At 35.6% G+C, this 16,915-nt stretch overlaps 1 protein-coding gene across 1 annotated transcript; it reads right to left on the reverse strand.

Moving 5' to 3' along the window:
• Positions 1 to 3,184: 3,184 nt before the first annotated feature.
• Positions 3,185 to 3,709, reverse strand: LOC150027934 (uncharacterized). The gene has a single exon (XM_090300961.1). It carries the CDS (start codon positions 3,707 to 3,709, stop codon positions 3,185 to 3,187), a length of 525 nt encoding a protein of 174 aa, XP_090157087.1.
• Positions 3,710 to 16,915: the final 13,206 nt, after the last annotated feature.

A 16,915-nucleotide genomic window follows, 5' to 3' on the forward strand; every position in this document is an offset into this window, starting at 1 on the left:
CTTCCGGTGCACAGCCTTCCACTAGTGCACCGTCATCGCCTTCAACGAGTGCGACCCCTTCGGCGAGTGCGCACCCCGGGGCGACGCTCCCTCCCCAAGACTACGCGCGGGTGTACCAGTGGGCTCCCCTCCACCTGCTCGCCGAAACGTCCAGCCAACTCCCCACTGACCATCTTGTTACCCTGTTGAAAAGCAATGCGGACGAGCCCTCATGCGCTCTTGACAGGGAGGATGACCGACACTTGGGCGTGTGCATCCCCCCCGAGGCATGTCGATATGTGTGGATGATAGGGTCACCAATGGGGTGCCCTTCACCTTTATCTACTCAGCCATCTTCAAAAGGTTGCGCCTCCGACTTCCCTTCACCTTCATCGAGAAGGATCTCCTTACTAAGCTAAACGTGGCTCCTTGCCAACTACACCCGAACGCTTGGGCTTTCATTCGAGCGTTCGAAATTCTATGCAACCATTTCGGGCACCCTCCATCAACCGACGTCTTCCTCCACTTCTTTGAGGCCAAGAACCCGGGTGATAGGTCGTGGGTAAGCTTGAATGGTGTCTCAGGGAGGGTGATTTTGGGGCTATACCAACAGTCCTTCAAGGATTGGAAAGGTAGGTTCTACATGATCACCTCCAACGAGCACAACCCGACTCTACTTGAGGGCTTCCCACTCTACTGGGTCCCCAGGGTGGAGTTCAGGAAACCCCGAGGTTTGGAGGCCATGGCGCCATACGAGCGCGAGTTGTGCGGCCTTCTCTCAAGCTTGGGTGCCAAGTTTGGCTCATCCACCCTCATCAAGCACGAGTTTGATGCATAAATGCTCAAAAAATACATCGGTTTGCCTTCTTCTCTTCCCTTTAACTTGCTATTTTCCTGGGCATGCAACCTCGCGCTTGTTTGCCATGCTCGTGTATTTGCACGTGTTAATTGCCTTTCTGCACTTTGTTTGTTTGTTTCCTTGGCTTTTTGCGCACTAACCCCTTGCCATGTTTAACTGGTGCAGATATGACTTCCACCAGGGAACGACGACAGAAACTCATAGAGTTAGCCAAAAGCCGACGAGCCGTCGGGTCGTCTTCTGGAATGGAGGCGACCGCCGAGCCTATTCCCACCTCCCCCATCTCGGTCGTCCTAGCTGAAGGCCCCGAGACCAGGGGTGACAAGAAGAGGAAACGGTTGGTGAAGGCTCCCACCACCGTTGTGTCCATTGAAGAGGAGAGCTCGGGGTCCCCCTTGGTTCAACAAAGGAAGAGGGGAACCGAGGGCCTTGAGGGAGACACTACCCCGATCCCTCAAGCACAGGCCTCCCCTGTACGCTCTCCTTCCCAGCCCCTCTTCCCTCCCCGTCCCCAGCCAGGCCACTCCTACCAACTCAAACAACTGGGAGCGAGGCTGCTCGTTCGGAGGGAACCTCTCGCCCCCCAACCTCGCCGTGCCCTCAAGATTCTGCTACCACAACCGAGGGTGGTGGCGAGAGCTCCCTGCAAGCATCGGGCTCCAGCGCTGAAGGGCTCACCAGGGTCCTCCAATTGACTAAGCAACTGCTCCGTAATCGTGAGCTAGTCAAGTGGAGCGCCGGCGAGGTGGACCTTCATCTGGCCCGCCAGATGGTACTCTCCCTTGAGTTCTCCACGCAGCATCGTCGTCTCGAAAAGCTAGAAGGTAAGATGAATGAGCTGCTCAACCAGAAGGAGTCGCTTCAGAGCGACTATGAGGCTCTTCAGAATACCAACGGCATGCTGAAGGACATGCTGGAGGAGGCCAAGAAAGGGCGCGCCCTACAAGTCCAAGAGACCATCAAGACGGAGATGCTGATGGGGGATGCCATCGCCGCTCTTGATGCTGATCTGCTGGAGACAACGGGGACGACCCTCCAGCTTGAAACTGAGAACACCTTTCTGCGCCAACAGCTTGCGAATATGGCTGAGGTTCTCTCAACAAAAGATCAGAAGCTCAAGGACGCCGAATCTGCCAACGCCACCCTGATCACCGAGAAGGTCGTGCTTGAGAACGACAAAGTTGAGCTCGAGAATGACAAGGCCAAGCTCTAGGAAGAGGCTGCTGATACCTTCACTGATGGGTTTGACTTGGCCCTTGAGCAGGTGAAGTGTGTCTTCCCAGAGGCTGACTATTCCCAATTCGCGATGGACTTCGAGGTGGTGGATGGCAAGATCGTCCGCCCTTAATCGTTTTTCATTCAATTCATATCTCTATGTACATAATCTCTGAATGTGAAAAACTCTTATTGCATATATACAATGCCTTCTTTCTCTTACTGCTTCTTCTGTTTGTGCATTTCTTTAGTTTTTATCTCTTGCTGCGCGCACGATTAACTACTTAACCTGCTCGAGCCTGGTACAAACCTTTACTGTACTTGAACTTTTTCGCTTCTGATATTGATCACAACTAACATCACTTGATAACTGACCTGACGTGGCCTTGCTTGCTTGGGCTTATCGTGTAAGCATTTGTCCTAAAATATCTTAAACAACGTTCTAACCCCCGATAACCGATCATAATGCTACAGCCACTCACGCATTAGTCATCGCGCCTCTGCTTCCACCTTGTATCTCCCTATATTGTTTGTCGCTCCAGCGCTAAGTGCATAGAGGACTTCGACGCTGATCGGTCAAGGATGATGCCTTGTTTTGGGGAAAAGAGTGTTTCTTGATAACCCCTCTTGCTTGCCCCAAGGTCATCAACCCCTATCCCGTCGGGTCGTACATCGGCCTTCTCACTCCTGGGGTGAGAAGGGTTTTTGACTAAGAGTTCTACTGCGCCAATATTGATGCTATGCCACTTGGGTAAAGGTGTTTCTTCGAAATCCTTCCTTCCCCTTATTGGACTTACTAGCACCCCTGGCTTTTCGAACCTTAGTTGCCTACGCTCGCACCTGGGGTGAGGAGGACTTTAAACCGATTGCCCTGCTCGCGCCTGGGGCGAGGAGGATTTTACTAAAAACTTGCAAACCTTTCTTACTGATAACTTCTTTTTTATTGGGTGGCCTCATTAAAACCCTCTTCTGGGAAAAAGAGTGCCCCCTGAACTGTTCAAGCTGTTTATACTAGCGCAAAAGCGCGACTACTTTACATTTTCGATTGAAATAGAATTTTAAATGTGTGGCGTTCCACGTTCTGGGGATCGCCCCTCCGTCCAAAGTCTCCAGCCGATAAGCGCCATTCTCCTACGTCTCCGCCACTCTGAACGGGCCAGTCCACTTGGGGGACAACTTATTCTCCATCTCGTGCTGATGTGCTTTCCTCATCACCAGGTTCCCATCCTGAAACTGCCTCGGTTTCACCTTGGTGTTGTGCCTACGTTCCACCCTCCTTTTCACAGCTTCAGCACTGACCCTAGCCTCTTCTCGCACCTCATCCAGGAGGTCTATGTTCACCTTCCTTTCCTCATTGGACTCCTCGGCTACGAAATTTAGAAACCTTGGTGAACTTTCTTGTATCTCCACAGGGATCATAGCGTCTGACCCATAGACCAAGCTGAACGGTGTCTCATGGGTGCTAGATTGTGGAGTAGTGTGATAGGCCCACACGATCCTGGGAACCTCCTCTGCCCACGTTCCCTTGGCCTTTTCTAACCTTCTCTTCAGCCCTCTGAGCAGTACTCGGTTGGCCGACTTTACCTGCCCATTCGTTTGAGGGTGCTCCACCGAGGCAAACACCTGCTGTATTCCTATTTCTTCACACAGGTTCATCAGTTGGTGACTCGTAAACTGGGTGCCATTGTCGGAAACCAAACGCTTGGGCACTCCGAAACGACACACAATGTTCTTCCATATGAACTGTTGAACCTTGTGAGCGGTGATCTGCGCGACCGGCTCTGCCTCCACCCACTTTGTGAAATACTCGATGGCGACGATCAGAAACTTCATCTGCCTCACTGCTAAGGGGAAATGATGGAAGAGGCCCAAGCACAAGCCCACATGCAAGCGCACCAAAGGGTAGATTTGGGCCAACCATAGAGTTATGGCCAAGAGGATCCAAGAAGACGTTCTTTTACATGTTCAAATGCCATAAACTCTAGTGTAGAGTAGACTTTAATTTCTTGTCAAAATTAGCATAGGAACTTTATTTGTAATTTTCTTAGAATTAATTTTGGCACCTAAAACACCAACCTAGGTAAACTTAGAGTTTCTAGAAAAACCTCTAAATTTACCAAGGCCGGTCTAGAAAGCCCATGGAGGGGGTGAGCATAAAAACTAGACACACCCCTCCCCATGTGCTCATTTGTGCACCCATGTGCCATGTGCACCCATGTGCTTCACATTTACATTTCATTTGGCTAGCATTAAGGTTGCATTATGGTCCTCCTTAGCCTATAAAAGGAGGAGCCTACACCTTGTATTTTCAAGTTTATTGTGAGTAAAGTTATGCTGCCATTTTGTGCCAAGCTTTGCTTCTCCCTAGAACTCTAGGCTCTAAACTTCATATCCTTCACCTTTCCTTGGGCTGGCCGAACCTCCCAATATTCATACACATCATGCACCTTCAAGATCAACACCACTCTTAGGAGGATCTTGCACACACACATCCATAGCTTCCGCACCATATCTTACATGATTCAAGAAGACCTTCATGAAATTTGCCATCATTTGGTATCATGAGCTTGGGTTCTTCAAGATGAGTTGCTTTTGGTCTTTTCATTTCTAGTTCTTCTTTATTTCATGTTGTTCATCTTATTTCCATAATTGTCTTGCTGTTTTTTTGCATTTTAATTTGTTTTGGTGTGCTATTTGGAAGATCCAACCGAAGCACTTTTGTTCAATTGATCTTGAACAATTTCTTGTGCAATTTGTGATAGGATTCCATACACCTTGAGTTGCTGTTTTTCTTTTAGGAATTTGAGTCTTTATTGCTTTCTTATTTGGTTCATATTATGATTTTGAGTCTTTAATTTCTGAATCCATATATGTTTTGTCAAGTCATGTTCATCCACAATGTCAACAATTCTTAGTAGTCCTTTATTTGACTTGATTGTTTCTTGATTTTGGGTATCTTTAATTGCTTTGAATCTGCTGTTCTCTGATCTTTTGGTGCCTTTTTAATTTTAGTTTGAGTTCCTATTTGTGTTTAGATCCTACACAAATTCTATTGTGTTTAAATTTTGGTATCTTGCTGTTTTTGTTTCCAGTTTCCAGAATCCCCTGTTTCACATTTTCTGTACTGGCTGTTTTGTTCCAGAAAAATATTTTCACTCATAGGAAAATTTTGATTCTCTGGAATATGCAATTTTTGAAGTGTTATAGAAAGGACAAAAAAAGAATTAGTCCAAAAGAATCAACAGAAAAAAAAAATGATAAATCTTTTAAAATCAGTGTGCAAATCTGAGGCGCTACAGCTGGCGTAACTGAACACCAAAATTGCAAAATTTATTAAAACAAATTGGTGCATGCGTTTTGAGTGATTCCAAAGCCAAATTTTAGCTAAGATCTTGAATATCTTGCATATCAAATTTCAGAATCATATCTTAAAAACAAAGCTCAGCATAAATTGGGGAAAAACACGTTTCTGGCCCACAACATTTTCCAGTGGTGCTGTTTTTTTTTTTGTAATCTAATTCTAGTGCCATTCTTAGGAATTCTTTTGTGTGCCTACCTTTAATTGAGTACCTTTTATTTTCTTGCTTAATATTTCTTGGACCTCTTTCTAGTTGTCTAAAGCTTACAAAATTTACAAACATGTCTAAAGCTTACAAAATTTTCCAACCATAAAATGATAAATTTTTTATGAGTAGAGATGTAAAGTTCATGGAAGATCAACAATGAAATTGGGTGAGGAGTAAGAAAACAATTTCCAACAAAAACTCCAGAACTCTTTGATGTTGAAGTTGATGAAATTCTTGTTAAAAGGACAAGATCTCTATGTGATATTTATCAAAGGTGGAAAGTGGTTGTTTTAGAACCTGTTGAATTTGAAGAAGCTGAAAAATATGAGAAGTGGACAACCTGTAGAGTGAAATGGGTTTATAGAACTAAACTAAATAGAAATGGTTGTATAAAATAAATATAAGGTCATATTGGTGGTGAAAAGATATGGTAAAGTGTTTAGAGTAGATTTGCTTGTGTTGCACACCTTGGTACCATCTTTGAGTCCAACTCTATGTTCTTGAAATCTAGATATCTGCTAAACTTATTACTCCAATTTAGTTTTCTTTATATAAAAGCTTCTTGCGCTCTTCCCGATTTATAAATATTCCACATTTCAGACTTATCAAAATTGGTGGGAAAAGAAAAATGTTGTAATGTTTTTCTTTTCAATCTTCTATATTGTTATGCACCCTACCTACTTTTAATATTACCCTGCCTCTTCATGAGGGTATATCATATCTTTTCATGAGGGTATATCATATCAAATGCTTTATTTTTCTGGAAAATTAAAAAGTGTTTATTATGAATTAATTTGTTGGATTCGTTATTAAAAAAACTCAGACTTTTTATTCAATGAATAATCAAATTGACAGCACTTTGTGTAAGATCAAACTATTCATTTCTTGTCAATTTCTTTTGATTACTCTTTCAAGTCATGTCAAAATCAACTCCATTTGCAGCAGTCCTTATTTTTAAATTTGAGTTTTGTTACTTTTCAAATTATTTGACCTCTCTTGGTGGAAATGGCCTACTTTGCATTGGTGAGTTGTGGAGCTAAAATTTTTTGGTGCAAGCCACATTGCTAAAGAGGTCAAACCGAGTACCTTAGGTTGAATATCTTAAAGAGGCAAAGAAATGGACAATAACTGTAAGAATGTATGACTTTAAACTAGAGGAGGGGGGGGTGAATGGTTTAAAGAGGGTTTTCGCAAACTTTTAAGTCAAGAATGAAATTACTTTGAGAAACAGTTGATAAGGAAATCAGTTTGCCAAAACACAAAGCAAAAAACACAGCACCAGAAAAACAATCGGTTGTTTCGCAGAAACAATCGGTTGTTTCGCAGAAACAATCAGTTGTTTATACCAGTTCACAAATATTAAAACTGAATTTAAAGAGATTAAGGATAGAGAGAAAGCACACAGAGGTTTATACTGGTTCACTTTAAACCCAGAGCTACATCCAGTCTTCCCAGAAACCACTGGGGAATCCATTAAGCAATCAATCCTAGATTACTTACAACACAACCAAAGTAGTGACCTTAATCCTCTCAAGACACACACTCCCTTTGGTCCAGCACAACAACACTAAAAATGCTAATCTTGATCCCCTCAAGAACACACAACACTTCTCAGCAATACACACAAAGTTTCTTTTAACAGATACAAAGGATTACACTTGTTACAGAACAAATCTGAAATCAATACAAGATGAAAATCCTATCTCACACTCTTTGATCAATGCAATCTCTAAGCAATTCTCTACTTTTCAAAATCTCAATCTCTTGAAAAACTCAAATATGTTTTTCTGTATGTATTCAAAGATGTTGTTTGTTATCAAATCTTAACAAACTATTCATTGCATTTAAAGATTGGTCAAAGCATTAGAAACTGGAGCATAAACAGTTAGAAAATCATTTAATGCTCAGTCAAAGCACAAAACAGTTTTCTGTTATGGTACCAAAACAAACAATTGGTTGTTTCCACGATTCAATCGGAAGTTTTGGTTTTGACAGCAAGTCAACCATTGAAAAACAGTTTTCAACCTTTCTAAAAACACCAAGTATAAAACAATCGGTTGTTTCGACAAAACAACAGGTTGTTTTTCACTTAGTTTGAAAAACACTTTTCTTTTAAAAAGATTGAGAATGCTTATGCTTTGAATTCAATAAGAGTGGATTATATATAAAATCTATCCCAGATCCTAACTAAAAGACAGCTCAGCAACAACAAGCACATCTAGCCTTTCATCATCCTTCAAAGGGTTTGGATTCTTCAAAGCTTAAACACACTTGGTTCAACAATAACCACCTCACAAGAAAAATCATGCACAAAGTACAAAAGGAGCTACAAGTGGTAGAGTGAACAGAATAGACATTTAAATTTTAGTGCATAAAAATTGTTGATCTAGTTGTTCATTGTATTTCTTTAAGTTGTAATTTGCAAAACTTTGATTACTTAGTGGATTAATTGTGTTTGTAGTTCAGTGAGCGTGTCTTCAAGGTTCAAAGTGCCAAGAAGCCTCACCTAGGAAATCACCTAGTTTTAAAGCTTTCTAGATAGCAATTTTCAATGGTGTTTTTATTGCTTTACATATTTTCTTGCATAAATTTTTTGTTTTCATCTTTGATTGTGCTCTAAGTAAATTACTTAGAGAAATATTTGTGAAAGTGTTATGGGATAGTATTTGGCAAGGAAAGACATGGTACTTAAGAGATGCTAGAGATCCACTTCTGTTTCCTAGGATATTACCTACTTCACTCCACCTATTTTTCTCTTTGGGAATTACTTTTAACACATAATTCTAACATGTCCAAGCATTCTTCCAATCACAGTGAAAGTGATGAGAACTCTACTAAATCTCTTTTGAAACATTTGGTTAGAGATTTTCAATCACTCTCACTAAGACAATTGCAACATGAGGCTCAAGAAAGAAAGAGATGCTCATCTTATAATTTTTGAAGAAGAATTGAAAATTGTTAGAGAAAAAGATGAATACAATAAAAAATTGAAAAAAAAAACACATGCAACACATGTATCTAGTTCTAGGTCTAGTGATTCCCTTGCTGAAGAAGAAAGTCTTAGAATTAATGAATATTATCAACCTATACCTAGAACAACTAGAAGAGAAAGCCATCCAAAAGAGACTAGGGTAGACCTACCTTATTTTTATGGGAAGAAAAATGTTGAAACTTATCTAAATTGGAATGAAAGTAGAACAACCTTTTGCTTGCCTTCATGTTAGTGAGGAAAGGAAGGTACACTTAACAACTTTAATCTTTCAATCTAATGCAAGGTATTGGTGGACAACACTAGGTCCATTACTACCCCTTGTTGACCGCCTAGGCCTTGCGCACGAGGGGTTATGTTAAGTATACCGAAAAGAGTTAACACACATATCTTGAGCCCAAACACATGACCCATCAACTTGACCCAAAATCGAGCTGACGTGTCTAAAGCAGATGCTAAGCTCCGACCAAGGAGGACTGAGCTATAAACGCTCTGGTCCAGTACACTATTAAAATAAATACAATAAACAATTAAAAACTAAAAATATTTATTATAATATTATAATTAAACGTATTCATTTATAAAATCATCGTCAGCCAGACCGACGCAAAATTAGTTTTTTCTGGAAATCTCTTCGTGCTTTAGTTATGTGTCGGACAACCCATAAAAACAAATTTTACGTCAGTTTTTTTGGGTTTGCATGTCCACCGCAAATATGAAACCGTTAATCGTGCGTTTCTTATAGTGTAAAAAGTGTTTATTATGAATTAATTTATTTGATTCGTTATTAAAAAACACTCAGACTTTTTATTCAATGAGTAATTAAATTGACATCACTTCTGTAAGATCAAACTATTCATTTACACAATAAACTTTTATAAAAGACTAAACCAAGTTTACTTTATAACAAGAAAAAAATATTGATTCGATAGGTATTGTAAATTCATCCTTGGTTTTCTTTTTTATAAAGATTTTTTAATTGAACCCGTGTAATGCAGTTATGTTTGATAGATAAAGTATTAAGTGAGAGTTTGAATTCACCCATTTATTTCCTTAATAATATAATAATATCTAAGTGAGGAGACGAAACTAATAATATTGTGAAGTAGGGTCTATTAATTAACTTGGGCGACTAAGTCTGTTACGTGAATGAGTTAATTAAGGGGAAATAAAGATGCAAATGCAAAGAGATACCAAAGTCACAGAGACCAAGGGAAAGGGTGTTCATTCCGCGTATTATTCAAAGTTCAAAGTTTTTACGTCTTAGTTGGTTTCATCAGAAATTAATCATATAAAATTCTTCAAAGTTTGTAAATTAAACATGAAAAATAAGAGGAATTCCTTGGTATATTACCATCAATTACTTGGAGAGTTCATGCATTCTTCAAAGTTTGCAAATTAAACATGAAAAATAAGAGGAATTCTTTGGTATATTACCATCAATTACTTGGAGAGTTCATGCATTCATGGCTATAAATACATAGCACCCACATTCCCATGTTTCATACACAAATTAAAATTAAAACCAAAACCAAAACCAAGTTGAAGGTGTGTTTGGCAGAATGAGTTCACAGAAGATAAGCATTCAGAATGTTCTTGCTCCTACAACAAGGCCACCTCCTAAATCCAAACCTCCAACCACTGGGACTAAGTTGCCCACTGTCCAACAGGTTTTCGCTACCAAACCAAAATGATTTCATACCATTTTCTTACATTACATTCTATCATCAAGGTTCTATTAGAAGCTATTTTGAACGTCCAAGGAATCAATTTGTTTGTTGTTCTTCACAATAACTATCGCATATATATTTTTTATTCAGTTTATTTTTATATTCAATTGTTTGATTGTTCAATATTTCATCATTATTTACCAATATTTATGTCTAGAAATATAGGATATCATCTAGCATATCATATAGGATATGCTGTTTATGTAGTTAGTTTCCATCTCTATTAAATCAATAAAACATAAATTATTCTCTCCAATTATATTTATGGGTTGCATGGATGTATATAAGTTATGGGTTGCATGGATGATCAACCATCTTGAAGCATTGGATCATTGGGAGGCACTAGAAAAAAATTATTATGTTTCTGAGTTGCCTGAAAATCCAACTATAAGTCAAATGAACTATCATAAAGAGGGGAAGAAAAAAAAGACAAAGACAAAATATTGTATTTTTTCTTCTATGTCAAAAGCTATTTTTACATGAATTATAAATTTCAAATTTTTCTAAAGAGATTTGAGATTATCTTTAAATATCTTTAAAAGTTTCTTGTGTTATCCATGTGATAAATATTGCATTATACGTTTATAATAATTGTAGTTTTATTGAATTAATATATTTACAATGTCATTACAAATTTTAATATATATTTCTATTCATACATATGTTCAAAAAGTGAAAACATTAATTTAAAGTATAATAATTTTATAATTTTTTAGCAATAAATTCTTCCTTGAATAAAAAACCAAAATAAAAATTAAAATTCATGGATCTATTTGAGATTACCTACAATTTATAAGAACTAATCTTTTTATTAATGAATTTTTTTATTAAATTATAACAACAACAATTTATAAAAACTAATTTAAAGAATAAATTATAAATATCAAAGGGTAAATTATTATATAGTAACAATTAATTCTAAAAATAGAAGTTATTTAATTATTTTAAAAAATAATAATTCAATTATTTATTTTATAGAATAAATAAATTATTTTTCTATGTATACTGTTTTCTTTAGAAAAAAAAATCCTACTCATTATAATAACTATTGAAATAAAAATATATTATTAAAAAATTCAGCGTTATGCGACTATTTCTATAAAGAATGCAATGAAGGAATATGAAGAATGTTGGTTACTATACTAGAAAAAATATGAGAAAAAAAATCTTAAATTTTGGGTGAAAGATTTTTGTCAGCTATCAAATTGGTAAATGTTTTATCAGCTAGAGAGCAAAGAAGAATGATGAGACAAAACTATACAAGATATAAAAGCACAAGTTTCTAAAGATGGAAAAACACAACAAAAAGGATAAATAAAAGAAAAACATGAAAAAGGTTTCAAAAATCAATAATGTGAGAACTTAGATATTATTATGAAAATAAATGGGTGAATTCAAATTCATTTAATACTTTATCTATCAAACATAACTGCATTACACTAGTGCAGAAAAGACATATTACACCAGTTATATGAGGTAAATTATATTGGTTCTCTTATTGATAGATGTGGACGATGTAAAATGTCAATTACATAACATGAGTAGCTAAACCGGTGTTATATGTAGGCACATATTACATTGGTTACTAGATCCAACCGGTTTTATATGTAGGCATATATTACACTGGTTACTAGATCCAACATGTGTATATGAGGGCTTAATACGTGAAATGTGTGGGACACATATTGCACCGGCTGGGACGAGCAACTGGTGTAATATGTGCCTCTGCAGCATGTGTTTTGAAAGTACGGAGCCCACATATTACACCGGTTATGGTAACAACCAGTATAATATGTGCCTTTGGAGCACATTTTTTGAAAATAGTGAGCCCACATAATACACTTGTCAAGGTAACAACCAATGTAATATATTCCATATTACACCGATTAATGTCTAAATTGTTGTAAAACGTGTCAGTTTTTTTTATAAATTTAATAAGATTTGCTTTTTTCCAAATTTATAAACCTGTAAATTCAATAAAACCAGAATACCAGTCAAATTGATTTGTATATATAGAGAAATATAAAGACACATGCAATTGAAACTAATCAAAATTTTATAATTAGTTTAATAAAAATGAACACATGTTAGAAATTTACAAATCATTACATGTTTTGATTCCTAATTTTGAGAAAGTACTTGGTCCATTCCTAACAGATTTGTTCAAGACTTTGTGTGCTTAGTGCCTCGGTATCTTCAAAAAGCTAAGAAATGTAAGAGTATATTAGTGTTCATACTAACAAATATAAATATATAATGAGAAGTTGGAGCATTTAAAATCACATAATACCTACTCTCAAGAGTCTATAATCCCCACATGTGTTATGGTCCACATCCAATGCATTACATAATAATTACATTCAAATTTTCTTTATTTCTTATTGCACTATTATGAAATATAAGTAACAATTAATTTAATTGAACTAAAAAAACTAAAACTTAATAGTTTTAAGGAAGAAGTAAATATATACCTTAGGATAAATCCAATGTAGATTTTGTGATGATGAAGTGGATCTACCGCTTAAGACGATGCATACATTAATTGCACTAAAAAAAGAAAAATCATTAGTAATTAACAATAAATTATATAATTTACAATAACATACCTTTTTACCATAGTCTTCATATCTTGACTTGGCTTCCTATGCAGTGAAGAAAACCAGACAACAGTATAGGGCAAATAAGCATCAATTGCCAGTGAGATCTAGTATAAAACATTTCATTAGTCCTTTTTATAATTATGTAAACTGTAAAGGTAGGAAGTTTTACTTACCCAATTATAAAAGGAGCAAAATAAATCCTTTTTCTGGATGTCTAATCCATCTTTGTATGCAAATCTGACAATATTTTTTTATTTCTAGACTTTTGTATGGAATGTGCCTCAAGGAAATCATAAATATCTTTAAAAAAAAAATTGTGTTATCTTTCTGATAAATATTGCATTATAAGTTTATAAAAATTGTAATTTTATTGTATTAATATAACACGTAAATTTATAATGTCATTATCAATTTTACTATATATTTCTATTCACACATGTTTTATGTTCTAAAAAGTGAAAACCTTAATTTAGAGTATGATGATCTTATAATTTTTGAATAATAAATTCTTCTTTAAATTAAAAAAACCAAATAAAAGTTAAAGTTGATAGGTCCATTTGAACTTATCTATGACTTATAAGAAATAATTTTTTTATTAATGAATTTATTTATTAAATTATAATAACCACTGAGTATATTCTTACTTTAAAGAATAAATTATATACATCAAAGGGTAAAGTATTATATAATAACAATTATTTCTAAAAAGAGAAGTTACTTAATTATTTTAAAAAATAATTCAATTATTTATTTTATAAAATAAATTATTTTTCTATGTAATGAAGGAATATGAACAATGGTGGTTACTATACAAGAAAAATATGAGAAAAAATCCCAACTTTTGGGTGAAAGATTTGTCAACTATCAACCTTGAGAGAATTGGTAAATATTTTACAAACTAGAGAACAAAGAAGAATGATGAGACGAGATTATACAAGATGTTTTTAGTATAAAAGTACAAGTATCTAATTTAATCAATATAACAATTAATTATTTTTTATTTTTAAAACTGGTTTCTATTTAATAATTTTCTAATAATGAAGGATGAATTTACATTATCTATCCCATCAATATTTTTTCCTTGTTATAAAGTAAACTTGATTTATCCTTTTATAAAAGTTTACTGTGTAAATAAATAATTTGATCTTACATGAAGTTCTGTTTATTCATAGAATAAAAAGTGTGATTTTTTTTTTAATAAAGAATCCCTACAATGTTATAGTTTAATAAAAAAATAAATCGGTTTCGTTGACCGACCGATCGGGTGATCAACTACATTAAAGAGCAAGTTAACAATAAATGACTAGTAAGGAAACATCATATAAATCAGGGTACACCCCACCAAATTCGGGTAAGACCCTGATAAATCAGCTAATACCGATTTATTAAAGATATGCTCTAGATATACCTCCGTATAAATCTGGGAGATACTCCAAGAACTCAGCTAACACTGATTTATTGAAGATATGAATCAGATGACCCATCAATCAAATAGCCAATTACCAAACAGTATAAATAATCCTTCTACAAAGGAGTAAGAAACACTTTATCAGTTTTACAATACATACTCAATTATAATCAATCTCATGTACTATCTAGGATCCACTTTGTCTATACAAGTACAAATTCATAATAAATTAATTTCTGTCAATTAAATTGATATACCGTCATGAGAAGGCAGGGATTCAAGAGGTAGGGTGCACAACAATGGTGAACATTGAATAGAAAAACCTTACAACATTTTTCTTTTATTTTATCATATAACTTCTTCATTTTATCATATAACTAAAACTTTGGTATTAGATTTTATAAATTTAAAAATTGACAAAAAAAATATGGAACATAAAATAGATAAAATAATTATATGCAATTTAAATATATCAATCTCCTAAAATAAATAGGTTAGTTATGATATACGTATAATCATATCCTCAAAAAGAAGAAATAAATATTTTTATTTAAAATATACTTGGTTCAAAAATAAATAAGATAATTAAATCTAATTGTGGGTTGAGATCGAAAGAGAAATGAGCTATTAAAAAGATAAAAGTTTGTAAATAAATGTCAAATAAGAGTAGAGTGCATGAAGTTGTTATTCAAGGGAATAGAAAGAGAGATAGAAAGAGAAACAAATATCAGAAGAGAAAGCAACATGACCCTCCCTTGTAGTTTTGGGATGACGAGATTAGTGTCGTCTTACAATCTTGAATCGTAGTTCGAGTTGATTCATTCCATCTTTGTCTTATACCCTTTCATCGAAGTGGATACAAAGTTTATCGGCGTCGTCTTTCAGTCGCATCCAACATTCCGACAACCACAAAATAACTATGAAAGCTAACATGAGTGGTATGCACCTCATCCAAGTGGGCCTCACCCTTTCAAATAACCATGACAACCTTCCAACCTTTCGAACCACCAACCCTTTTTTTGGGAAATCAACTTTAGTGAGTTCGATGTGACACATCATTTTTGTTAGAATATATAGCCTTAAACGAGAGGGGGGTGAATTGTTTAAGAGGGGTTTTCGAAAACTTTTTCAGCTAGAACAAAATCCTTTGTATGAAACTCAATCAGAAATTCAGTTAGCTAAGAATTTAAGCACAAAACAGCAAAGCACCCTAAAAACAATCGGTTGTTTATACTAGTAAAGCAATAACAATTGAATTTAAATGCGTTTAAGAGAAGAAAGAGATACACAAACAGTTTATACTAGTTCACTCTTAAACCAAGAGCTACATCCAGTCCCCAAAAGTTACTGGGCAATCCACTAAGCAATCAACACAAATTACACACAAACCACCAAAGTAGTGACCTTGAACCCTTCAAGAAACACACTCACTTTGACACAACACACACCAAGAATGTTGATCTTGACCACCTCAAGAGCACACAACACTCCTTGGCAACAACACTAGGATTTACAGAAAATTTAGAACGAATTACACTTGTTTGCAGAACAATCTGAAATCAATACAGATGTAATCCTATTGCACTCTCTCTTGAGAAAACCCAAAGCTTTTTGTGAATGTTCAAAACTTGAAAGCAATCTTTCACAACTGAAAAGCTCAAATATGTTTTTCTTGTTTGTTACAAAACATAAACAAACTATTTATACCTTTGAAAGAATGGTCAAAGCATTTAATAGAGGAGCGTATTCAGTTGAAAATCATTAAAAGCACATTCAATTAACAAAAAAGAATTTTGTTAGGATTTTCAAATAAACAATCGATTGAAACCACGAAACAATCGATTGTTTTGGTTTGACAGCAAGTCAACCAACCAAAACAGTTTTCAACCTTTTCAAAAACATCTAAGAGTAAAACAATAGGTTGTTTTGATAAAACAACAGGTTGTTTTGATAAAACAACAGGTTGTTTTGATAAAACAACAGGTTGTTTTGATAAAAGAACAGGTTGTTTTTCACTTAGTTTGAAAAACACTTTAAACTCAAAAAGGTTTTAAAACACATTAGCTTTAGATTCAACAAAGAGTGGATTACACATTTAAACTACCCAGATCCTATCCTAAACACAGCAGCAACTCCAGCCTTGCATCAAACACTTGGATTTGGATTCGTCAAAGCCATTGATCACTCTAGATCAACAATCTCCCCCTATTTGGTGAAGACAAATCCCTGGTTGCTTGTGCTGGACTTTGTTTGAATATGTAGCAGTTCCTGCAAAACAAAGCCTATACAATACACAACATCTATAGCAGCAGGTTAGAATAGCACATATGCTAAACACTGTATCAGACAAACAATTGGTTGTTTCCTCGATTCAATCGGTTTTTTCTGTCAGAGAAGCATGAAAACAATTCCAAATTCAGAATTTTGAGAAATTTAACATTTTTAAACATTTAACAACACAAAAACCAACCAAATCTCCCCCTATTTGTCTTCACAAATAGACTTTAACATTTAAGAACAGTTTAAGAGAGATTTTGAGAGTCAAGAATGCCTAAGTCATTTCTTAAGA

This window comes from Phaseolus vulgaris, chromosome 4 (genome assembly GCF_051622355.1).
Source record: "Phaseolus vulgaris cultivar YP4 chromosome 4, ASM5162235v1, whole genome shotgun sequence".
Taxonomy (NCBI): Eukaryota; Viridiplantae; Streptophyta; class Magnoliopsida; order Fabales; family Fabaceae; genus Phaseolus; species Phaseolus vulgaris.